Source organism: Halichoerus grypus, chromosome 12 (assembly GCF_964656455.1).
Source record: "Halichoerus grypus chromosome 12, mHalGry1.hap1.1, whole genome shotgun sequence".
NCBI classification, from domain to species: domain Eukaryota; kingdom Metazoa; phylum Chordata; class Mammalia; order Carnivora; family Phocidae; genus Halichoerus; species Halichoerus grypus.
In genome coordinates, this window is record NC_135723.1 from 22,398,012 (window position 1) to 22,424,692 (window position 26,681).

General features: G+C 37.8%; 1 protein-coding gene across 6 annotated transcripts in view; it reads right to left on the reverse strand.

Moving 5' to 3' along the window:
* Positions 1 to 26,681, reverse strand: part of FAM185A (family with sequence similarity 185 member A) — a 70,532-nt gene that overhangs the window by 5,629 nt on the left and 38,222 nt on the right. For 3 of the 6 annotated variants that reach the window (XM_078060051.1, XM_078060048.1, XM_078060049.1), the window contains exons 6-7: positions 15,666 to 15,761; positions 10,775 to 10,909 (exon numbers count right to left, since the gene is read on the reverse strand). The exons of 1 other annotated variant lie outside the window; for it this stretch is intronic. In XM_078060051.1, coding sequence (XP_077916177.1) covers positions 10,775 to 10,909; positions 15,666 to 15,761 — 231 coding nt within the window. The remainder of the gene's footprint in view (positions 1 to 10,774; positions 10,910 to 15,665; positions 15,762 to 26,681) is intronic. 2 more of the 6 variants (XM_078060050.1, XM_078060052.1) reach the window with 2 other exon arrangements.

Here is a 26,681-nt window from a genome sequence, read left to right on the forward strand (position 1 = left end):
CTGCTTGTGTTCCCTCTCTCGCTGTGTCTCTCTCTGTCAAATAAATAAATAAAATCTTAAAAAAAAAAAAAATCTCATACCCTTAAAAAAAAAAAAAGATAATTCTGGTGCTGCCTAATTAGCAGCAGATTTAACTTCAATGATTCATAGTTGGAGGATTCCCTCTTTTACATTATAAACACTACTGACCACCCACTATGGGAAGCACTATGCTAAAGTAGTTTATATCTTTACATTCAAAAGATGCACAAAGACACGCCAATATCCTCAAAAAGTTTACCAACTGGCTAGGCAAGTAAATCATACACTTATGAAACATGAAAATAATCACTCTGAAATTTTGTTATTTGTAATGCATATATTTCACAAATAAAACCTCTAACCACACACAATTCTATAACCAAATATTTTAATGTTGTCAACATCCAATAACTGTTTAGTCTGCCCTTGACAAAAAAATGCAACCCCAGGCATCTTAACAAGTTATTACCGATAAGAAAATATTTTTGAGCTAGTTTTAATGGTTCCCATCATTTATATTTTCTCTCAATTACCTGGAATAATAACCAAATCAACAGTACTCTAGGTTTTGAACAAGCAGCCAACCCGTTTTGCCCAAGAAATATTCTCAGAAAGACTGTTCCTCAAATCTTTTGTTTAATCCCATCCACTGTATTTTTCATCTCAGACATTGTAGTTTCCATTTCTAGAAATCCAATTTTGGTATTTTTTAGAACTTTCATGTCTTCGTCTTAGTTAACTTTATTCTATATTCTAACAGGTGGAATACAGTTATAATAACTCTTTTATTTTCTTTCTCTGCTCATTTGGACATCTGCATCTGTTCTGGGTGGGTTTCACCTGATATTCCCTTTATTATGGGTTATATTTTCTTGCCTTTTTGCATGTCTGATAATCTTTGGATGCCAGACATTGTAAATTTTATTTTTTTGGGTGCTGGATAATTTTGTAAATCTTGAGCAGCAGGCAGAGGGAGAGGGAGAAGCAGTCTCCCCGCAGAGCAGAGGGCCCTGCGTGGGGTTCAATCCCAGGACCTGGTTCAGGGATGCAGTTAAGTTACTTGGAAATCTTGAGCTTGGTTCAGGGAGGCAGTTAAGTTACTTGGAAACAGCTTACGCCTTTTATCTCTTTGCTTTTGTGATTTGTTAGGCAGTTCTAGAGGAATGTTCAGTCTAGGGATAATTGTTTCCAACAACTAAGTGTTCACCCAATGCCCCATAAGTTACAGTTTTTTCCAGTCTGGCAGGTGGCACAGGCATTGTTCTTGCACTGGTGTGAACACAAGGTTCTTTTCCCTCTGGTACTTTGTCCTATAAACTCTCACTGCCTTGGTCTGTCTGGACCCTCATCATGGTCTCCTCAACTCCAGGAGTCTGCTGGGTTCCACAATGGTTCCCTCTCCCTGTGTACTACAGCCTGGAGACTCTCTCCAGGCAGTAAGTAGGGGCTCATTTTGTTTATTTACCATCTCTCAGTGATCACTTTCTCTCACTGTCTGATGTATAATGTCTTAGAAGCTGTTTATTCATGTATTTTTTCTGTTTACAAAATTTTGTTGTTGTTGTTTTAGATAAAAGGGTTTATCAGTCCGTTTTATTCCACTTCTTGACTGGAAGCCTCCATTGTTTCTTTCTTCTCTTTCTCCCTCTCCCCTTTATTTTCCCCCTCTCATTCCCTCTATTATGCTAACTTATTTTGAAATAATAAAGACTCATAATAAGTTGCAAAAATAGTACACAGAGGTCCTGTGTACCCATGAACCCAGTTCCCTCAATGGTCACATAATCATAGTGCATTATCAAAACCAGGTAATTGGTTGGCAAAGTACAATTAATTAGACTACAGACCTTACTCAGATTTCATCATTTTTTGCATACACTCACTTTTTTGTGTATACTGTCATGACATTTTATCACATTTATAACATCATTATAATCAAGATATAGAACTGTTCTATCACCACAAAGCAAGTCCTTTGTGACGTCTCTTTAGAGTCTCATCCTCCCTCTCCTTCCCTAACCTTTGGCAACCACTTGTCTATTCTCAATTTCTATAATACTGTCACTCCAAAAATGTTATATAAATGGAATCATACAGTGTATATCATTTTGAGACGGGCTTTTTTTCACTCAGCATGCTGCCCTTTAGTTCTATCCAAGTTGTATATATCAATAGATCATTCCTTTTTTTTTTTTTTTTTAAGATCTTATTTATTTATTTGACACAGAGAGAGAAAGCACAAGCAGGGGGAGTGCCAGGCAGAGGGAGAGGGAGAAGCAGGCTCCCCACAGAGCAGAGGGCTCGACATGGGGCTCCATCCCAGGACCCTGTGATCATGACCTGAGCCAAAGGCAGACGCTTAACTGACTGAGCCACCCAGGCGCACCCAGATCATTCCTTTTTATTGCTGAATAGTATTCCATTATATAGACATACTATAGTCTGTGTAACCATTTACTGACAGAAGGGTATTTTCATCATTTCCAGCTTTGGGAATTACAAATAAAGCTATAAATAGTTGTGTATAGGTTTTTATGTGAACTTAGAGTTTCATTTCTCCAAGATAAATGCCCAGGGGTATAACTGCTGGGTCATATAGTAGTTTTATGTTTAATTTTTTAACAAACTGCCAGACTGAAGTTTAGAGTGGCTGTATCATTTTACATTCCTAAAAGCAATGTAGGAGAGATCCAATCTCTCCATATCCTTGCCAGCATTTGGTATTATCAGTATTTTTTATTTTATCCATTCTAATAGGTAGTATTTCATTCTGGTTTTAATTTACACTTCACTAATGGCTAGTGATGTTGAACATTTTTGTGTTTTTATTTGCCACTGTATATATCTTCTATGGCTGCACTGTTTCTTAAATCTTACATAATCACACTTTTATGGGCACAAATCATTTTTTCCTCATTACTGGGAAGAGGTCATTCAGGGTAAGATTTGGCTGTGGTTCAGTATTTCTTAAATGACCAAAATAAATACAAAAACAAAAACAAACAAAATCCCCAGCCATTACAAACAGAATTCATATGCTCTAAGATTAGGGCCTGCACTTTGATCTCTAGTCCAGGGGGTCAGCAAATTATAGCCCGCAGGCCAAATCTGGCCTGAGGCCTGCTTTTATGGCCTAAGAGCTAAGAATGACTTTTACATTTTTAAAGGGTTATAAAAAAAACAAAACCAAAAAACAATATGCAACAGAAACAAAATGTAGCCTGCAAAATCTAACATATTTACTATTTAGCCTTACAGGTAATGTTTGCAGATGAAAAGAAACAAAACCTGGTCTTTTTTTTTTTTTTTTTAAAGATTTTATTTATTTATTTGAGAGAGAGAGAATGAGAGAGAGAGCACATGAGAGGGGGGAGGGTCAGAGGGAGAAGCAGACTCCCTGCTGAGCAGGGAGCCCGATGCGGGACTCGATCCAGGGACTCGATCCAGGGACTCTAGGATCATGACCTGAGCCGAAGGCAGTCGCTTAACCAACTGAGCCACGCAGGCGCCCCAAAACCTGGTCTTTTTTGGTAAACATTAACAAATGAAGTTGATGTCTAATTTCTATGACATTCCCAGTATCTTATACTTTAAAAAATGATGGGGAAACAAAAACACATTAAAAGCACAATCTGAAAGCAGTTTTTCCACATTAGCTCCCTGTCAAAGTATTTTTAAGCAGACAGCCATAAACCTATAGTATTCTTCATTCTCTTACTGAATTTTTTCCATGTCATCTTAAAGCACATTTACAAAACCAACAAATCCATGTGCTGTAAGCTTGGAGAAAACTCAAACTTCAGTGTGCTCTAAAAAAAGAATTATTTCTATGAGTCATATCAAAAATTAGGTTTTTTACCCATTTGGAGGGAAAACACTGTCACTAGATCTTAAAAGTGGCATTCTGTGGGCTTAGTCCCATTTGAATCTCTTTTCCAACCCATGCACCAGTTTTCCATTATAAATCACAATACCATTAAATGTATAACTCTCTGGCCTAAAAACAAGCTGAGAACTCTCTTTTGACTTGGTGGTCTAATCCCAAATAAATTAATTTTTTATATGCTTTACATTTCCAGTTTGACTAAAATAAAGAGAACCTAGTAGTATCACATTCTCTACTAAGCAGACAAGGACAAACATCATTTGGCTGGCAACAAGCTTTATCTCTAATACGCTCTAAACATTTAAACTGGGGGCTTTAAGACAAAAGGATTTTGTACTGCCTGCAGTTTTGGGCTCACATAATGTCTTGATATACCACAGTGAGGTTTCATATCTAAGTTGATGAATCAAGACTAAAACCTAATAGAGAAGTCAATTTCTTCCAAGAAATACGTTACCTAAGCCACTCATCACTCATTAAATTTGCCATAAATGGGTAGAGCACGAAACTTGGAATCAAGGATCTTATAAAGATTAAAAAATGCTCTCCAAAGAATACACGCTGTGCACAGCTTTTAAAGTACATGAATGTTTCAGCCTGAGAGTCCTGGGCTTTCTTTTGACCTCAGAATAGCATATACTACTTGTAAATCACTCTAAGAATTGTACTATATACAGTTATTAGTGACAACAACAGCGAAGGAAACCATGAAGCAGGAAATCAAATAAAATTACAAGGCTGGCACATCAAACCCTGTGGGAAGCCTGAGCCCTAGGGACTAATTTTTACTGGCATGGTTTTTTGCAGAAATCATGCAGTACAGATACAATCCAGACTTCTTAGCAGTGAGGGTATTTCTGTTTCTGTGCTTCATAGGCTCTGTAAGGAAGGCCCAGATGAGCTGAGCTCAGCTGCCTATAATAACAACTCACAAATAAAGCTGCTCATTATTTCCACAACTGGGTTTCATGTTGGAAATCTCCACAGAAAAAGCAATCTGCCCTGATTTTCTAGGCCTCTTAAATTATCCCATCCGTTTGATCTGGGCACCAAACAGTTTTAGAATTAAAATGAAATATGAAAGTTTCTATAAACTCAGTCACTTGCTCATACAGCTCTCTCCAAAGAGAAAAACTGCTCTGTTTTTATCTGAGTTTCCTCTGCACAATTACTCTAATGGATTTAACCTAGTATGAGAGACAATCTATAGATACATCTGGGGCTAATAGTATGTCATGTGGTACTCTACAAAAAAAGTTCTGCTGATCAGTACCTAGATTCTTATGCTGTGGGCAGGAAATAAACTTCATTCTGCAACTTGGGCCTTCCTGGTTTAGGAAGGAGGGAGGGACTAGAGTATAAGACATAATAACATATAACACACAAAAACAAATACTCTGAGGAGCCTCATAATAACAAATGAAGTAAGCATTTATCTTCCTCATAGCATCCATTTATCTATTTCTTCAACCAAAATTTGTTGAAGGCTTATGTGTCTGTTGAGTTTAAGATAGATTACTGTGGAGTCCAGGCCACTGATCTCTTTCTTGTGAATTACTGCAGTAACATGCTAATTAGCTTTTTCTTCACTCACCATTGTCCTTTCCAATCTTTCTCCACTCAACATTCAGTGATATTTGTAATGCATAGATTTGGTTGTGTAAACCCTGATGAAAACCTTTTGGTGCCTTTGCAATGCACTTAGTATAAAATTCAAATCAGCCCTGTATGATCTGACCCCTCCCAAAGTCTCCAGCCTTCCTTTATGCCACTTTCCCCTACTCTCTGTAGTCTAGCTATACTGCACTTCTCTCACTTCTTCAAACTCACAATGCTAGTCTAATTTAGATGTGTCACATACATGCTTTCATTATCCCATATACAAACTTTTAATACATTTATTCCACTTTATTATGTTCACTGATTTCTCTTGCCTTACTAGGATGTAAGCTTCTCAGATGACAGAGAGACCTTTCGTTCCTAGTTTCTAGCAGTGTCTGGCTCAATAATCAATAAAAGTTTGTTGAGTGCCTGACTGACCAAATAAAGGAAAATACAGAAGACAGGAGGAGGAGCTAGGCAAAGGAAAGATGATGTTTGTTTTTATTTTATTTTTTTAAGGATTTTATTTATTTATTTGACAGAGAGAGAGAGACAGCAAGAGCAGGAACACAAGCAGGAGGGGTAGAAGAGGGAGAAGCAGGCTTCCCGCTAAGCAGGGAGCCCGATGAGGGACTCGATCCCAGGACTCTGGGATCATGACCTGAGCTGAAGGCAGACGCTTAACGACTGAGCCACCCAGGCGCCCTGATGTTTGTTTTTAATTATATTATGCTTGAGGTGGTACTGGTTTAGTGGAATAAGAATGGGCAAGAGAAAAGAGATCAGGTCTGCAGATACTGATTTTATCCAGTGACAGACTAGTAAGTGTTCTTAAATGATTTAATGAGGTCTTTTTTTTTAATGGCTGAAGTGGTGAAAATAGGGTTTTAAAACTGAATTAAAACTAAATCTAAATTTACAGGAAGGCACATGATTCTGTGAGTAACATTAAAAAATGACAAAGTAACTTTAACTTCTAATTCAAAAATTCTTAATATATGTAAAATAATTTGATTAAGCTATCATTCAAAACATTATTAAACAAATTTATATTATTGCTTTAGATTACTGGGACTAAAAAAGGTAACTCTATTTTCTCCTTATTAAAATCAAGAGAAGAGATCACAAGAAGTTGATTCTTACTATATTTAATACAGTTAATTTTCATCAAATTTTCACTATGTCGGGGCGCCTGGGTGGCTCAGTCGTTAAGCATCTGCCTTCAGCTCGGGTCATGATCCCAGGGTCCTGGGATCGAGCCCCACATCGGGCTCCCTGCTTAGCGGGAAGCCTGCTTCTCCCTCTCCCACTCCCCCTGCTTGTGTTCCCCCTCTCGCTGTGTCTCTCTCTGTCAAATAAATGAAAATCTTTAAAAATAAATAAATAAATAAAATAATAAATGAAATTTAAAAAAATAAAATAAATTTTTTTTCACTATGTCACTAAGAGTCTGCCCATTGGGCACTGAGTTAGATGAGGGTGGGTGTACAGGTCTTATTTTTATTACCTGTTATGCTTTTTGTTAAGATTCTATGATTTTCAACAAATTACTTTTTAAACTTTTATGACATAGAAAATGAATAAAGGCATACCTTGCTTTATTGCACTTTGCTTTATTGTGCTTTGTAGACATTGCATTTTTCACAAATTGAAGGTCTGTGGCAACCCTGCACGAAGCAAGTCTATTGGTACCTTCTTTCCAATAGCATTTGCTCACTTTGTGTCTATGTGTCATATTTTGGTAATTCTCACAATATTTTAAACTTTTTCATTATTATTACACGTTATGGTGATCTGTGATCAGTGGTCTCTGACGTTACTAATGTGACGGTTTTGAAGGACCACAAATGGCACCCATACAAGATTGCAAACTTAACTGATAAATGTGTGTGTTCTGACTGCCCCATGGACTGGCCAGTCCCCCATCTCTCTCTCCTCTTAGGCCTCCCTATTTCCTGAGACACAACAATATTGTGCCAACATTAGGCCAGTTAATAATCCTACAATAGACTCTAAGTGTGTAAGTGAAAGGAATAGCCACACATCTCTCACTTTAAATCAAAAGCTAAAGATGATTAAGTTTAGTGAGGAAGCCTTGTCCCAAGTCAAGACAGGATGAAAGCTAGGCGTCTTGTGCCAAATGGTTAGCTAAGTTGTGAATGCAAAAGAAAACTTCTTGAAGGAAAATTGAAAGTATGACTCCAGTGAACACATGAATGATAAGAAAGTGAAACAGCCTTATTACTGACATGGAGAAAGTTTTAAAGGTCTGGATAGAAGATCAAACCAGCCACAACATTCCCTTAAGCCAAAGCCTAATCCAGAGCAAGGCCCTAAAACTCTTCAATTCTATGAAGGCGGAGGTGAGAAAGCTGAAAGAAAAAGGTTTGAAGCTAGCAGAGGCTGGTTCATGAGGTTTAAGGAAAGAAGCTGTCTCTGTAACTAAGAGTGCAGGGTGAAGCACAAGGGGCTAATGCAGAAGCTGCAGCAAATTATCCAGAAGATCTAGCTAAGATCATTAATGAAGGTAGCTACACTAAACAACTGATTACACTAAACAACCGATTTTCAATGTATACAAACAGCCTTATATTGAAGGAAGATGCCACCTATGAATTTCATAGCTAGAAGGGAGAAGTCAATGCTTGGCTTCAAAACTTCAAAGGACAGGCTGACTCTCTTGGTAGAGGCTAATGCAGCTGGTGATTTTAAGTTGAAGCCAATGTTCATTTACCATTCTGAAAATCCTAGGGCTCTTAAAAATTATGCTAAACCTACTCTGTCTGTGCTCAATCAATGGAACAACAAAACTTGGATGACAGCCCATCTGTTTACCACATGGTTTACTAAATATTAAGTCCACTGTTGAGACCTATTGTTCAAAAAAAAAGATTCCTTTCAAAATATGACCGCTCACTGACAATGCATTGGTCACCCAAGAGCTTTGATGGAAATGTACAATGAGATTAATGTTCTCATGCCTGCTAATACAACATCCATTCTGCAGCATATGGATCAAGGAGTCATTTCAACTTTCTAGTCTTATTGTTTAAGAAATACATTTCATAAAGCTATAGCTGCCATAGAAAGTGATTTCTCTGATGGATCTGGGCAAAGTAAATTAAAAACCTTCTGAAAAGGATTAATCATCCTAGCGGCCATTAAGAACATTCATGATTCATGGAAAGAATTAAAATATCAACATTAGCAGGAAGAAGTTGATTCGTGGATGACTTTGAGGGGTTCAAGACTTCAGTGGAGGAAGTAAATGCAAATGTGGTGGAAAGAGGAAAAGAACTAGAAGCAGAAGTAGAGTCTGAAGCTGTGACTGAATTGCTGCAATCTCAAGATAAAATTTTAATGGATGAAGAGTTGCTTTTTATGGATAAATAAATAAAGTGGTTTCTCGAGATGGAATCCATTCCTGGTGAAGATGCTGTGAAGACTGGTGGAATGACAACAAAGAATTTAGAATATTACATAAACTTACTTGATAAAGCAGCAGCAGAATCTGAGAGGAATAATTCTAATTCTGAAAGTTCTACTATGTGTAAAATACTATCAAACAGCATCATGCATTACAGAGAAATCATTTGTAAAAGAACCAATGCTGCAAAATTCACTACTTTTTTTTTTTTTTAAAGATTTTATTTATTTATTTGAGAGAGAGAGAGAGAGAGCACATGAGAGGGGGGAAGGTCGGAAGGAGAAGCAGACTCCCTGCTGAGCAGGGAGCCCGATGTGGAACTCGATCCTGGGACTCCAGGATCATGACCTGAGCCGAAGGCAGTCGCTTAACCAACTGAGCCACCCAGGAGCCCCTTCACTACTATTTTAAGAAATTGCCGCAGCCACCCCAACCTTCAACCTTCAGCAGCCACTACCCTTATCAGTCACCAGCCACCAACATCAAGGCAAAAAGATTATGACTCACTGAAAGCTCAGATGATGGTTAGCAATTTTTTTTAGCAATAAAGCATTTTTAATTAAGGTATCTGCATTTTTTTTTAGACACAGTGCTAATGGACACTTTAACTTACTACAGTATAGTATAAACATAGCTTTTATATGCACTGGGAAACTGAAAATATGCAGTGGTGTGGAACTGAACACACAAGATCTCTGAGGTATGCCTGTATTTAAAACTGAAACTGATCTCCTGAAGACACTCCACTGTTACCACCACCACCACCACACACTTTTTCAATGTCCTTTTCAATGCCATTCTTGTAAGATTTGAAAGAAAACTTCACCAGCATTAATTCCCCCCTTTTTTGTACTGTGTACATGTATTTACTATATGTATACAATAAATATTTTAAAAAATAGTATCAACCATCAGTGCAGCCAGAGGTAATCAGAAAAAAATGTGCAAAAGCCATTCACATTTCTGGGACTGAGAATTTGTTGTTTTAAAAGAGCAAGTTTACAATGTGCATAATACCAAACCACATTTGTGTTTATTCCAATCATATAAAGTTAACTTTGAGTCTTGTACTATATATATTTAGATGATTTTTAAGGCCAAGAGTTAGAAAGCAGGTGTACCAGAAAAAAAAAATCATGGTCTTAAAAAATTTTTAATTACGGTAAAAAATGCATAAAACTTACCATCTCAATCATTTTTAAGTTTACAGTTCAATAGTGTTAAGTATACTCACATCGTTGTACAACAGATCTCCAGAACTCTTTCATCTTGAAAAACTGAAACGCTATACTCATTGATCAACTCCCCATTTTCCCCTTCCCCTACTTTTGTTTCTATGAATCTGACTACTTTAGATATCACATATAAGAGGAATCATACAGTATTTGTCTTTTTGTGACTGGCTTATTTTACTTAGCATGATGTCCTCAAGGTTCATCCATGTTGCATCATGTGACAAGATTTCCTTCCTTTTTAAGGCTAAATAATATTCCACTGTATGTCTATACCACATTTCACTTATCCAGTCATCCATCAATAGACATCTGGGTTGCTTTTACCTTTTAGCTACTGTGAGGAATGCTGTTGTGAACATGGGTGTGCAAACATCTCCTAGAGATAGAAAAATTTTCAAATTGATTTTACCCAATGCCATCTTGGTGAGTGTTTCAAACGAAATGTCTGCATTGTGCTAAGCAGTTAGAAGAAAAGAGTGTCAAACAGCAAAATGTGATAATGGAGAGGAATAAAAGAGTAAAACTGCAGTTAAGTATACCATATTTCTACTTACATATGGATGATGACTATTTATCTTACATAGCAAAATGCAGCACCCTTACCAGTAATTATTACACCATCATCTTTGTGAACTTCAGTCATTTCTTGAACATGGACTTCTGAGTTCACATCAACCTCTTTCCCTGATAGCTGTAAATGAGCTTGAAGAGAAGATGTGGCCTTGACAAGAATAGAGCCTATAATAAATTTTAAAAAGTTTATTAATGCAAGGAAATCAAAAGTACCAGGGGCTACTTGAAAGATGATTGAAAGGGTAGGATTGCTCCTAGAACACTGTCTTTACTCCTTAGCACACTTTATTTACCCAGCAGTGCAGGGCACCTGGGTGGCTCAGTCGGTTAAGCATCTGCCTTTAGCTCAGGTAATGATCCTGGGGTCCTGGGATTGAGCCCCACATCAGGTTCCCTGCTCAGCCAGGAGTCTGCTTCTCCCTCTCTCTCCAACCCTAACCCCTGACTGTACTTTGCTTTCTCTCTCTCTCTCAAATGAATAAATAAAAAATCTTTAAAAAAAAATATTTATAAATGGCAGTGTCTTCTCCTTACTTCCAAGGCATTCACAGTAACTTCTGTCAAGGCATGAGTCATTAAAATATTATGAACTTCTTTTGCCAATAGCCCTAGTCAGCTTATCCAGTATCAGAAAAGTGAGTAGTTTACTACACATGTAGCTTGTAGATAATATTTACCATTAATTGAGCATCTACTGAGAGTAAGACAGCTTAATTAGATTATCTCTTTTAATCTATATATCGACTTTATGAGGTATTATTATAATACCAATTTTAAAATGAGAACTTGCTCAAGTTCCCACTAGCACTAGTGTTGGAATCTAGCTTCACTTCAATGACAACAGAGCCCATGCTCTTAACCACTGTGGTATTTCACACACTGCTCCCTCATCACATTATAGGACTTGTGATTTCACTGATCACTATGACACAACTAGAATCCTAAGCTCTTGGGCTTTTGGTTGTACCTTGTGCATGTGTGCTGGGGAGGGAGGGGTGGTTGTGAGAAATAATAATAAAAAAAAGGGAACATTTGAATTTCAAGTAACTAATTTCAATGGATTACAGTCTTTTGGGTACCTGAAACAAGACATTTATTTCCACTACAATCTTATAGTAATTTAAGCTTCTAAAGGAGGAAATAAGAAAAAGTACTCTGTTAGCTAACATATAATTTTCCAAAACAACTACGTAGGTTGCAGTGCAAACTCACCAACACACTCCTGTTTCAGAAGTTTTTCTTTCTTTGTTTCTCATATATCAAATAAAGTAAGAGGCCCCGGCCATAGAACGTTAAGCAGATTTCCTCTGTGGACAAAGGTGGTCAGGAGGACTTTCACTGTGAATGTTGTAAAGATTCCTTTTAAAATGCACGTATTTATGGGTCATTGTTTGTCTTTTAGTTTGGTTAACATCAGCCCAAGTTCCCCTAATTTCTTATCTTCTCCGCCTTCCTACCTGGAGCTAGAAAGTCTGGGGTAAAACTGATAAACTCTCATAATTACCCCTCAAAAAGGGTGGGGGAGAACGAAGCATATCACTACAACTGGGTTATTTTATTTATAAAACAAACTGCTTTTCAGGTTTTAAATGTAAACTACTGACAGGAGATTCCCTATAACAACAGATATGAGGGATTCCGGGGGAAAAAAAAACCTGGAAAATTTCAGAATGAATAGAAGATGCATGTTTTTCTACCAAACATACTTTATTTATTTTTTCTTTTTTTAAAGATTTCTTTGACAGAGACAGCGAGAGAGGGAACACAAGCAGGGGAGTGGAAGAGGGAGAAGCAGGCTTCCCGCCAAGCAGGGAGCCTGATGCGGGGCTCAATCCCAGGACCCTGGGATCATTATCTGAGCCGAAGGCAGACGCTTAACGACTGAGCCACCCAGGCGCCCCTCTACCAAACATACTTTAAAAAGAAGAAAAAAATAGATTTTTAAAACTTTTCTGTAGGACTTTTTATCTCCAAATACATCAAATGTGGTAATTTTATGAATACTTTTTTTCTGTTCTTTTTTTTTTTTAAGATTTTATTTATTTGAGAGAGAGAATGAGAGAGAGAGAGCACATGAGAGCGGGGAAGGGTCAGAGGGAGAAGCAGACTCCCTGCTGAGCAGGGAGCCTGATGCGGGACTCGATCCTGGGACTCCAGGATCATGACCTGAGCCGAAGGCAGTCGCTTAACCAACTGAGCCACCCAGGCGCCCCTTTTTTTCTGTTCTTAAATGAGAAAGAGATGTTAAATCTGTGAGAGCTTTAAAAATGTTAAGCAATGCAACTACTTCTATCCTCATCTCTCTCCATATCCTTAAAAAAAAAGTTGTCACTACTGAAACTCCATTACTGTCTGTGAAAGAATTCTCATGACTTGAAAACTTTCCCAAAGGTCCCATCCTTAACTATCTTTTTTAGAAAGAAGGGCTCTTGCTACATCTTCAACCTCTTTCACTTCATAAACTGTTTTCATGGTTACTGACATCAATACCATTTTTTTTACATTAAAATGTGAACTGATACTAACTATACCATTTACTGAAGACATACTATATTAAGATCATTGGTTTCATCAAGGACAAATTTTAAATGGAAGGGTCAGTACTCAGATGCAGGTCTGACTCTTAAGCCTAAATAAAGCCTTTTTGAAAGAATTAATAAGGTTAACTCATAGGAAGAGAGAAAACAAGCATGCAACATTCTTTTTCACATGGCAAAATGGAGAACATCTAAGGGACTCAAGTGGTTGGCTCCCAAATCCTACAGCAAGACAGGGGCAGAGCTGGAAAAGATTCTAGATGTCTATACTAACCATTAAGCAACAGAATCCTGAATAATTTTCCATTACTCTTTTTTTTTTTTAAATGGGTCATTCTTGTTCTTTTTTTTAAAGATTTTCATTTATTTATTTGACAGAGAGAGAGAGACACATTGAGAGAGGGAACGCAAGCAGGGGGAGTGGGAGAGGGAGAAGCAGGCTTCTGGCAGAGCAGGGAGCCTGATGTGGGGCTCGATCCCAGGACCCCGGGATCATGACCTGAGCCAAAGGCAGACGCCCAACGACTGAGCCACCCAGGCGCCCCTCCATTACTCTTTTTAAAAAGTTACTGTTCCTAAGTGTAGTTAGAATTCAAAGACCTAAAGTAAGACAGAAATTTTTGTTTCCAGTTATTTTTAAGCTTCATGCCAGTCCCAGTAGGAAAACCCACAAAATTATAAACTTAATCAAATCTTGCAACATCATATGCTATTTCAATAAGTTACTGGAACAACATCCCAAATAATGCTCAAAAATATTTTATGTGGATGAAAATTAACAATGTTTTTTGTTTTATTTTACTTTTTTGTCCATCCATACAAACAGGAAATAACTTTCATATAAGAGCTACTTACTGAAAACTTTGTACTCTGTTACTAGTTATAGTAAATTAGTAATGGTTTACATTTTTTCTCTTAGGGCCTTCATAATAAGAGAATGCATTATATGACTTTTATGGCACTTATAAAATATCCTGAATGGCATTACTGAAGCTCTCAGGAATTCAGTGAAAACACAATATTATCCTATTGTAAAAGAAAAAAATGTAATCTTGAGAAATCAAATCACATCTGTGTGTCAACAAAAAAACTTCTGTTTTAGGTCTCTGTGTTTGTAGTTTTATTTTGACACTCTGACAAGAGACCCTTGTTGAACAAAAACTATTAAGCCAACATGACCAAGAAATTGCTAACAGCAAGAATAACTGGTTTCTGTAAGGAAGTATTTTCCTTGTTATACATATATAGCCCTATTCTGGCCAATATGCAAGATCTTCTAGATTTTATTCAAAAAAATTTTTAAACAGAGCTACGTATTCTTAACTTTCTGCACCCAGGTCACTTCAGCCCCTATGGCCAAGCTACTCCAAGTATCCAAGCCACTTGCCACCATGTACACACAGACATATATTCAGTCTTCATATGACTAAAAAGCGTATTAGTTTTAATGAAATACTTGAATTCTTAGAGTAAGTTATTTGTAACAGAAATAAGATTATATAAAGAGACACGTCATAATAAGACTTAATACTTCAAGAGATTAAGTCAACAATCACTTTAGAGGGCCTTCCTGATGATACCTTTATTTCAGGATCACACATTGCAAAGAATTACCATAGAGTGATGGCTTGAGAAGGTCGTATTACAGGATGGTAGAAAAGCTTCCAAAAGAATGTATGGGAGCATTTTCCCTCCAAAGAATATTCTATTTCAGACATAAAACCAAACTGAAAAACCCAAACACTAACACTAAATAATTCCACAGTAACAGTCAATATATTTTAACATTTTTGTTTGCACTACAAAGGGAACAAGAGTCTTTATGGCCATCTCTTCCAAAAGTTTCAAAAATCATTGGTCTAGAGGGCCAGTATTCCAGTCAGTCTTTATTATTCTTTTCTTTTTCTCCTTTTAAAGAATTTATTTTTAAGCAATCTCTACACCCAGTGTGGGGCTCAAACTCACAACCCCAAGATCAAGAGTTGCATGCTCTACCAACTGAGCCAGGCAGGTGCCCCTCTGGCCAGTCTATTTTATTTTATTTTATTTTTTAAAAGATTTTATTTATTCATTTGAGAGAGAGAGAGAACATGAGGTGGGGAGGGAGGGGTAGAGGGAGAGGGAGAAACAGATTCCCCACTGAGCAGGGAGCCCAATGCAGGGCTCTGTCCCCGATATCATGACCTGAGCTAAAGGCAGTTACTTAACTGACTGAGCCACCCAGGTGCCTCCCCCCCATCAGTCTTTAAATCAAATTCTATCAGAAGAAATTTTCTTGACTCATGATGTCAGTATAGATAAAATAATCTGACCATCTCTTTCCTGGATGTTACATAAACCTTCCATACACCATATATCAAAATAGAACATTCTACGTGGCTAACCTGCATGGGATTTCAACTCCACTTTCCCTAGTTGGCTGACATAAACATCTATTGCACCCTGATGAGTTGAGGCCTTTAGACATCCAGAGGATGAATCTAGGAAAAAAGAAAAACCATAAATATAATCATTCTTATTGTAGTAACTGAAATGATAAACTTGAAATAAAAGACTCTACTTCAGCAATAGGATAAGGCACTAAGAGTCTTGCAAGGTTTTGTATTTTCCCCATAGTTATGCCATCTTTCACTTTAAAATGAAAACAGAATCAGAAATCTACAAATCCATACCTAGATAATGAAATATTCCTATGTCTACAGTAACCTGCATAACTTATTGATAAACATGCTTACTCTGCAACCTAATATATAGGAAGGACAGTACACAAACAGTGGACCTTTGACAGCCAAGACTACTAAGCACCATTGATATATTTAGTTTATTATCAAATTTCAATATTTACTAAAGAATTTTATCTCATGTACACACACACAGAAGTAGCAAAGTTAACAAAAATCAAAACTTCTTATATTTTCTCCTTTTAGCATATTTGGTAGTACTAAAAAATTACTAATAGTGAAAGCTTACTCCAGATAAGATTTTGTTGCATTTCTCAAACAGAAATGGAGAAAAAGGGAGTCACTTAAAGAGTGGGTGAAGCTTGTTTATATCTAAATATTTCTTTTCAAATTTCTGGAATTGAACAGATATCTTTCAGTCAGGAGAAGAAAATCATAATTAATTAAAGTGGTGCTGATTTGAAACTCAAATCTCTGTCATCATTGACCCCAGTTTTCAAAAAGCCAACAGTTCAAGTTCAAGGGAAAACTGACCAAGTCAGAGATAAAGAAGAGAATGATGTTGAAGAGTCAGCACTAAGTAGCTGACTCAACCTCAACCATGGCAACTGAATCTTTAATTTAATATTCTGTCTGACTGCCCTGGGAAGGCCAAAGCATATTTTTTTAGAAAGGTCTCCTAAAAAGCATATTTTATCAGGAACTTTACTACTTCAAAGTGAAACAAATTAGGGAGTGTGGTGAAAACAATGCCAAAAATTATATTAAACTTTTAATAAAATGTGAAGAGAAAACATTTGTATACTAGACATTTTTCTTCAAATTTTTACATGACCCTAAACAAGGCAACTTGAATAAACTGATTAAAATCTGGCCCCAAGATAATTTATAATAATTCTCTGTAATCTATACTGAAAATGGCCTTTATTGGACCCACTTTATTTAATTCTTAAGTTCAAAAGTAAACACTGATGCTGGGAAATTAAGCCATTAGTGATAAATGACATAGAATAGTTGGGCAAAGACGAATCTCTCTCTCCTCAATTATCAACAGAAACTCCTCATAAATAACCTCTTAATGCAACCTAAAAGAAGCCAAGTAAAAATATATTATGATTAAAAAATGTGGACTACACAACAACGTGTGTATTATCCCAGGTCGAACAAAGTAAAATATTTGAAACATTAGTTTGAATTCTTGCTTTCTCTAGGGGGAAAAAAAAACCACAAGATTTTCATGAGGCTAATAAACACTACTTTTCACTTCTCCCCCCAAGCCAATGGGAAGTAATAGCTAAATAATTTTATCACAAGCCACTGAGTAATTACATCCTCATGTTATCAGTCTTGAGCTCTGATAATGGCCCATCCCTTGGAGACTCTCAAAAAAATAAAATAAAATAAAATAAAACTCAAGATATGTTTTCAAAAGAGAAAGCAAAAGTGATATTTGAAAAGCTATGTAGCAAATGATTGGAACTAAAAATTAATTATCAAGAGTCAAATTAAGACTTCCTCTACAAAATTTCATTTTTTGGAAATTCACATAATGGAGAAATTCTATAGCTCTCAGAAAAAGCCTTAAGGGAAATATGCATTAGAGGGCGATTAAGAAGTGAACAGAAATTATCAGTCCAGCTAGTGTTTGGAATAAGTGGACTCACAGAGAGCTTTCTATCATCACAATTTTGGCAAGATGGCGGAGGAGGAAGACACCTAAATTTTGTCTGGTCCCAGGAATTCAGCTAGATAGGGATCAAACCATTCTGAACACCTACAAACTCAACAGGAGATCAAAGAAAAGAATAGCAGCAACTCTCTGAACAGAAGAGCAACCACTTTCTGGAAGGTAGGACGTGCGGAGAAGTGAATCCGAGGCGATATTCAGGAAGACAGACGGTGGGGGGAGGGGGCCTCTGTCAGCGGCTACCGGCAAGAGATAGAACAGTGGAGAACAAAATCGGAACTTTTAGAAGTCTGTTCCGCTGAGGGACGTCACACCAGTGGCTAAGTGGGGGGGTGGGGGAGGTAGGGGGGGTGGAACCCTCAGTGCGACAGTGTGGTCTCAGGACCCTCGGGGTCACAGAAAGACCAGGGGTGCCTGAGTGCGGCAGAGCTCCCAGGTATCAGAGTGGGGAAGCCAGCTGCAAAGACGGAGCAGAGGAGTGGGCTCTCAGCTCGGGGTTGCCATAAACCATGATCTGTGGCACAGTCAGGCCACTGCTCTTCCAGCAGGGACCCAACAAGTGGCAGACACCCCTTCCTCTCCCAGGAGGAGTGGCGCGGGAGCACACCGCAGGAATCTGCTGGGTTTGGAGAATCCACCCAGGGTCGTGTGTCAGAGATAGAAACGCTTGGTCACAGGCTGGGTGAGCACGGAGTGTGGCTGGAGACAGGGGAGACGGGAGTGATTGACTGCTTTTCTCTGGGGGCTCACTGAGGAGTGGGGCCCTGAGTCCTCAGCTCCTCCGGGGGGAGACTGGGAGGCTGCTATTTTCATTCTCGTCCTCCAAAGCTCTACGGAAAGCTTGCAGGGAACAAAAGCTCCCGAGAGCAAACCCGAACAGATTACTTGGCCCAGATGCGGCAAGGGCGGGGCAATTCCGCCCCCGGCAAAGACATTTGGGAACCATGGCAACAGGCCCCTCCCCCAGAAGATCAGCAAGAACAGCCAGCCAAGACCAAGTTTACCGATCAATGAGAATGGCAGAACTCCAGCACTAGGGGAATACAGCACATAGAATTCATGGCTTTTTCCCCCCTGATTCTTTAGGCTTTCAAAGTTAATTTTTTTAATTTTCTTTTTTCCTTTTTCTTTTTTGAATTTTTCTTTTCCCCTTTTTCAACCAACATCTTATCAATCCCTTTTCTTTAAATCTTTTTTATTTTTCATTTTTAGAGTCATATTCTATCCCTTTATAGTAGTTAACATTATTGTTGGTATATATATAAGTTGTTCTCTCTTTAAACTTTTGAGATACAGTTTCTTCTAAGAGACCAAAATATACCCAAAATCTCTAGTGTATGGCTTTGTTCTAGTCTCCTGCCTGATCACATTTTCTCCCTTTCTTTTTTTAATTTCTCTTCTTTCTTTTTTCAACCAACTTATCAATTCCTTTTATAAAATCTTTTATAATTTTCATCTTTACAGTCATATTCCATCCCTTCATTGTATTTACCCTTATTTTTGTACATATATAAGCTTTTCTTTCTTTAAAATTTTGGGAGGCACTTTCTTCTAACAGACCAAAATACACCCAAAATCTAGTGTGTGGAACTGATCTATGCACCAGCTGGATCATATTTGATCATATTCTTTTTTTTTTTAATCTCTTTCTTTTTCTTTTTTCTTTCTTTCCCCTTCTTCCCCCCCGGTTTCGGGTCTCTTCTGATTTGTTTAGTGTATATTTTTCTGGGGTCGTTTTTACCCTGTTAGCATTTTGTTCTCTCATTCATCTATTCTCCTCTGGACAATATGACAAGACAGAAAAAAAATCACCTCAAAAAAAAGAACAAGAGGCAGTACCGACTGACAGGGACCTAATCAATACAGACATTAGTAAGACGTCGGAACTAGAGTTCAGAATGACGATTATGCAGATACGAGCTGGGCTTGAAAAAAGCATAGAAGATACTAGAGAAACCCTTTCTGGAGAAATAAAAGAACTAAAATCTAACCAAGTCGAAATCAAAAACGCTATTATTGAGGTGTAATAAAAAATGGAGGCTTTAACTGCTAGGAAAATGAGGCAGAAGACAGAATCAGTGATATAGAAGACCACATGATGGAGAACAAAGAAGCTGAGACAATGAGAGATAAACTACTGGATCACGAGGGCAGAATTCGAGAGATAAGTGATACCATAAGATGAAACAATATTAGAATAATTGGGATCCCAGAAGAAGAAGAAAGAGAGAGACGGGCAGAAGGTATATTGGAGCAAATTACAGCAGAGAACTTCCCTAATTTGGGGAAGGAAACAGGCATCAAAATCCAGGAGGCACAGAGAACCCCCCTCAAAAATCAATAAAAATAGGTCAACACCCCGACATCTAATAGTAAAACTTACGAGTCTCAGAGACAAAGAGAAAATCCTGAAAGCAGCTCGGGAGAAGAGATCTGTAACTTACAATGGTAGAAACATTAGTTTGGCAACAGACCTATCCACAGAGACCTGGCAGGCCAGAAACGACTGGCGTGATATATTCAGACCACTAAATGAGAAAAATATGCAGCGAAGAATACTATATCCAGCTACGCTGTCACTGAAAATAGGAGAGATAAAAAGCTTCCAGGACAAACAAAAACTAAAGGAATTTGCAAACACGAAACCAGCCATACAAGAAATACTGAAAGGGGTCCTCTAAGCAAAGAGAGAGCCTAAAAGTAACATAGACCAGAAAGGAACAGAGACAATATACAGTAACAGTCATCTTACAGGCAATACAATGGCACTAAATTCATCTCTTTCAATAGTTACCCTGAATGCAAATGGGCTAAATGCCCCAATCAAAAGACACAGGGTATCAGATTCGATAAAAAAACAAGACCCATCGATATGCTGTCTGCAAGAGACTCATTTTAAAACCAAAGACACCTCCAGATTGAAAGTGAGGGGGTGGAAAACCATTTACCATGCTAATGGACACCAAAAGATAGCGGGGGTGTCAATCCTTATATCAGACAAATTAGATGTTAAACCAAAGGCTATAATAAGAGATGAGAAAGGATACTATATCATACTAAAGGGTCTATCCAACAAGAAGATCTAACAATTGTAAATATCTATGCCCCTAACATGGGAGCAGCCAATTATATAAGCCAATTAATAACAAAAGCAAAGAAACACATTGACAACAATACAATAATTGTAGGGGGCTTTAACACCCCCCTCACTGAAATGGACAGATCATCTAAGCAAAAGATCAACAAGGAAATAAAGACTTTAAATGACACACTGGACCAAATGGACTTCACAGATATATTCAGAACATTCCATCCCAAAGCAACAGAATACACATTCTTCTCTAGTGCCCATGGAACATTCTCCAGAATAGATCACATCCTAGGTCACAAATCAGGTCTCAACTGGTACCAAAAGAATGGGATCATTCCCTGCCTAGTTTCAGACCACAATGCTTTGAAACTAGAACTCAATCACAAGAGGAAAGTTGGAAAGAACTCAAATACATGGAAGCTAAAGAGCATCCTACTAAAGAATGAATGGGTCAACCAGGACATTAAAGAATAATTTAAAAAATTCATGGAAAGAAATGAAAATGAAAACACAACTGTTCAAAATATTTGGGATGCAGCAAAGGCGGTCCTAAGAGGAAAGTATAGAGCAATACAAGTCTTTCTCAAGAAACAAGAAAGGTCTCAAATACACAACCTAACCCTACACCTAAAGGAGCTGGAGCTATAAGAGCAAATAAAGCCTAAACCCAGCAGGAGAAGAGAAATAGTAAAGAGCAGAGCAGAAATCAATGAAATAGAAACCAAAAGAACAGTAGAACAGATCAACGAAACTAGGAGCTGGTTCTTTGAAAGAATTAATAAGATTGATAAACCCCTGGCCAGACTTATCAAAAAGAAAAGAGAAATGACCCAAATAAATAAAATCATGAATGAAAGAGGAGAGATCACAACCAACACCAAAGAAATACAAACAATTCTAAGAACATATTATGAGCAACTATATGCCAGCAAATTAGATAATCTGGAAGAAATGGATGCATTCCTAGAGATGTATAAACTACCTAAACTGAACCAGGAAGAAATAGAAAACCTAAACAGACCTGTAACCACTAAGGAAATTGAAGCAGTCATCAAAAATCTCCCAACAAACAAGAGCCCAGGGCCAGATGGCTTCCTAGGGGAATTCTACCAAACATTTCAAGAAGAATGAATACCTATTGTTCTGAAACTGTTCCAAAAATAGAAATGGAAGGAAAACTTCCAAACTCGTTTTATGAGGCCACCATTACCTTGATCCCAAAACCAGACAAAGACCCCATCAAAAAGGAGAATTACAGATCAATATCGCTGATGAACATGGATGCAAAAATTCTCACCAAAATACTAGGCAATAGGATCCAACAGTACATTAAAAGGATTATTCACCACGACCAAGTGGGATTTATTCCTGGGCTGCAAGGTTGGTTCAACATCCGCAAATCAATCAACGTGATACAATACATTAACAAAAGAAAGAACAAGAACCATATGATCCTCTCAATAGATGCAGAAAAAGCATTTGACAAAGTACAGCACCCTCTCTTGATTAAAACTCTTCAGAGTATAGGGATAGAGGGTACATACCTCAATATCACAAAAGCCATCTATGAAAAACCCACAGAGAATATCATTCTCAATGGGGAAAAACTGAGAGCTTTCCTCCTAAGGTCAGGAACACGGCAGGGATGTCCACTATCACCACTGCTATTCAACATAGTACTAGAAGTCCTAGCCACAGCAATCAGACAACAACAAAAAATAAAGGCAGGGGCACCTGGGTGGCTCAGTCGTTAAGCGTCTGTCTTCGGCTCAGGTCATGATCCCAGGGTCCTGGGATCGAGCCCTGCATCGGGCTCCCTGCTCCACAGGAGGCCTGCTTCTCCCTCTCCCACTCCCCCTGCTTGTGTTCCTTCTTTCACTGTGTCCCTCTCTGTCAAATAAATAAATATAATCTTAAAAATAAATAAATAAATAAATAAATAAATAAATAAATAAATAAAGGCATCCAAATCGGTAAAGAAGAAGTCAAACTTTCACTCTTTGCAGATGATATGATACTTCATGTGGAAAACCCAAAAGACTCCACCCCAAAACTGCTAGAACTCATACAGGAATTCAGTCAAGTGGCAGGATATAAAATCAATGCACAGAAATCAGTGGCATTTCTATACACCAACAACAAGACAGAAGAATGAGAAATTAAGGAGTCGATCCCATTTACAACTGCACCCAAAACCATAAGATACCTAGGAATAAATCTAACCAAAGAGGCAAGGAATCTGTACTCAGAAAACTATAAAATACTCATGAAAGAAACTGAGGAAGACACAAAGAAATGGAAAAACGTTCCATGCTCATGGATTGGAAGAACAAATATTGTGAAGATGTCAATGCTACCTAGAGCAATCTACACATTTAATGCAATCCCTATCAAAATACCATCCACTTTTTTCAAAGAAATGGAACAAATAATCCTAAAATTTGTATGGAACCAGAAAAGACCCCGGATAGCCAGAGGAATGTTGAAAAAGAAAAGCAAAGCTGGTGGCATCACAATTCCGGACTTCCAGCTCTATTACAAAGCTGTCATCATCAAGACAGTATGGTACTGGCACAAAAACAGACACATAGATCAATGAATAGAATAGAGAGCCCAGAAATGGACCCTCAGCTCTATGGTCAAGTAATCTTCGAGAAAGCAGGAAAGAATGTCCAATGCAAAATAGACAGTCTCTTCAACAAATGGTGTTGGGAAAAATGAACCACCACATGCAGAAGAATGAAACTGGACCATTTCCTTACACCACACACAAAAATAGACTCAAAATGGTTGAAAGACCTCAATGTGAGACAGGAGTCCATCAAAATCCTAGAGGAGAACAAAGGCAGCAACCTCTTCGACCTCAGCTGCAGCAACTTCTTCCTAGAAACATCGCCAAAGGCAAGGGAAGCAAGGGCAAAAATGAACTATTGGGACTTCATCAAGATAAAAAGCATTTGCATAGGAAAAGATAACAGTTGACAAAACCAAAAGACAACCTACAGAATGGGAGAAGATATTTGCAAATGACATATCAGATAAAGGGCTAGTATCCAAAATCTATAAAGAACTTATCAAACTCAACACCCAAAGAAGAAATAATCCAATCAAGAAATGGGCAGAAGACATGAACAGACATTTTTCCAAAGAAGACATCCAAATGGCCAACAGACACATGAAAAAGTGTTCAACATCACTCGGCATCAGGGAAATCCAAATCAAAACCTCAATGAGATACCACCTCACACCAGTTAGAATGGCTAAAATTACCACGTCAGGAAACGACAGATGCTGGCAGGGATGCAGAGAAAGGGGAACCCTCCTACACTGTTGGTGGGAATGCAAGCTGTTGCAGCCACTCTGGAAAACCGTATGGAGGTTCCTCAAAAAGTTGAAAATAGAGCTACCATATAAACCAGCAATTGCACTACTGGGTATTTACCCCAAAGATACAAATGTAGGGATCCAAAGGGGTACGTGCACCCCGATGTTTATAGCAGCAATGTCCACAATAGCCAAACTATAGAAAGAGCCAAGATGTCCATCAACAGATGAATGGATAAAGAAGATGTGGTATACATATACAATGGAATATTATGCAGCCATCAAAAGGAATGAAATCTTGCCATTTGCAACGACGTGGATGGAACTGGAGGGTATTATGCTGAGTAAAATAAGTCAATCAGAGAAATATGTGTATCATATGATCTCACTGATATGAGGAATTCTTAATCTCAGGAAACAAACAGGGTTGCTGGAGTGGTGGGGGGTGGGAGGGATGGGGTGGCTGGGTGATGCACATTGGGGAGGGTATGTGCTATGGTGAGCACTGTGAATTGTCTGAGACTGTTGAATCACAGACCTGTACCTCTGAAACAAATAATATATTATATTAAAAAAAAAAAAGAAGACAGTAGGAAGGGAAACATGAAGGGGGGAAATCGGAGAGGGAGACGAACCATGAGAGACTATGGACTTTGAAAAACAAACTGAGGGTTCTAGAGGGGAGGGGGGTGGGGGGATGGGTTAGCCTGGTGATGGGTATTAAAGAGGGCACATACTGAATGGAGCACTGGGTGTTATATGCAAACAATGAATCATGGAACACTACATCAAAAACTAATGATGTAATGTATGGTGATTAACATAATAAAATAAAAAAAATCAATTTTGGACAAGGATCTGGTTGGTCTCATAGAGACCACTGAGTTATCCTCGAAAATCATACATACAATAGAGAAAAAACTGATGTTAACTACTAGGTAATCACTACATACAATGAAAAACTGAGATATTTGTAATATACATTTAGCTAACAGTAGAGAATAACAACTACTTGAAAGGTTAGAATTCTAAACTTTCAGATTAAGGGAGAATTCTTTTAAATCAGTCAAACATGTTCAGAAAGTTCTTCTGAATTTTTACCATTTTACTTCAAGTTTCAACATGTAGATAGTAAGGAACAGCAACACAAAAGATATTTCCTCATTTCTGCAACTTAATTCCTACACTTCCAAAATTACACTAATTACAAGAACAAGGAACCGATTTCACAAACAGGACGTAAAGGATTTGCAAATGCAGAACTGTAAGGTCATTTTAAGTAAAGTTTTCTAAGTATCCTGCCTAGGTATTCTGTATTAGGGAGGGAATATTAGGAGGCTGGGCTTACGAGGGACACACAAGGCAAGCCACCCCACCTTCTGCTCCAAACATGAAGATATTCTTTTTTTAAAGATAAAATTACCAGTATATAGCTTCTGGCAGTGCCTTCCAGAAGAGGCAACATAGGGCAGAGAAAGTAAAGCTAGGTAAGCAACTCTATTAGTAATCCAATCCTACTGCTATCTATTACCAAGCTTTGCTTTCTACTGTTGTCTCATTTTATTTTATTTTTAAAGATTTATTTATTTATTTGAGAGAGAGAGAGAGAGCACACTCATGAGCGGTGGGAGAGGCAGAGGTTGAGAATCTTCAAGCAGACTCCACACTGAGGGCAGATCCAACGGGGGCCTCTATTGCATGACCCATGAGATCATGACCTGAGCCAGAACCAAGAGTCAGGTGCCCAACTGACTGAGCTACCCAGGTGCCCCTGCTGATTCATTTTAAATGGATGATCTGGTAATTCCAGAAAAAAGACATTATTTTTTAAAATATGAGTCCAAGGAAAATCATGGTTTTGATATACACAATCAAATTTTTTATAGCACTCAGCTTCTGAGAGAGAGTGTTATGGAAATTAGGAAGAACAGGGTTTGGGGAGGTAGATTATAATGTGTATACAACATCCAAATGACTGATGAGATTACTTAAGAACCTGATCAATTATATTATCTAAACTCCTTTTACCTGAATTATAAATATTCTTCTTAATAAAAGAATCATGGGAAAAATTTTCTTGAAATCGGATAGAATAATACCTAAATCATCTCAAGTGATGATTCTAATATTCTAAACTTGATAATATTATATAACTTTTTCTCAACACCCATTCCAATATTTTGAAGCCTCTGCTATTCTAATAAAATTTCCTCTCAAGTTCCTACAAATCACTTTTTATTTCTTTATAACTAATTTGCTTTTGCTAATCTCAATTCCTCAAAATCCAAGTTACTCAGTAGACTTTAATTAGGTTATCATGGCAGAGTAGCCTTCAATTTTCTCCGGCAAACCTTTTATGAAAAACACAAGCCAAGCATTAAGAAACTTCAAATAAACATTATGCTTATCACCTTTGGGATTAAGGCATCATATCCAAAATTTCACCAGACTCATGACAACAATGGTTTTTAGGCTCATAGCAGGGATGGCAAACTACAGCCACCCTCCTATTTTTATTAATGAAGTTTTACTGAAACATAGACACATCCATTTGTTTGTGTACTGTCAATGACTGCTTTGTGTTAAAATGAGAGAGTTGCATAGTAGAGACAGACTG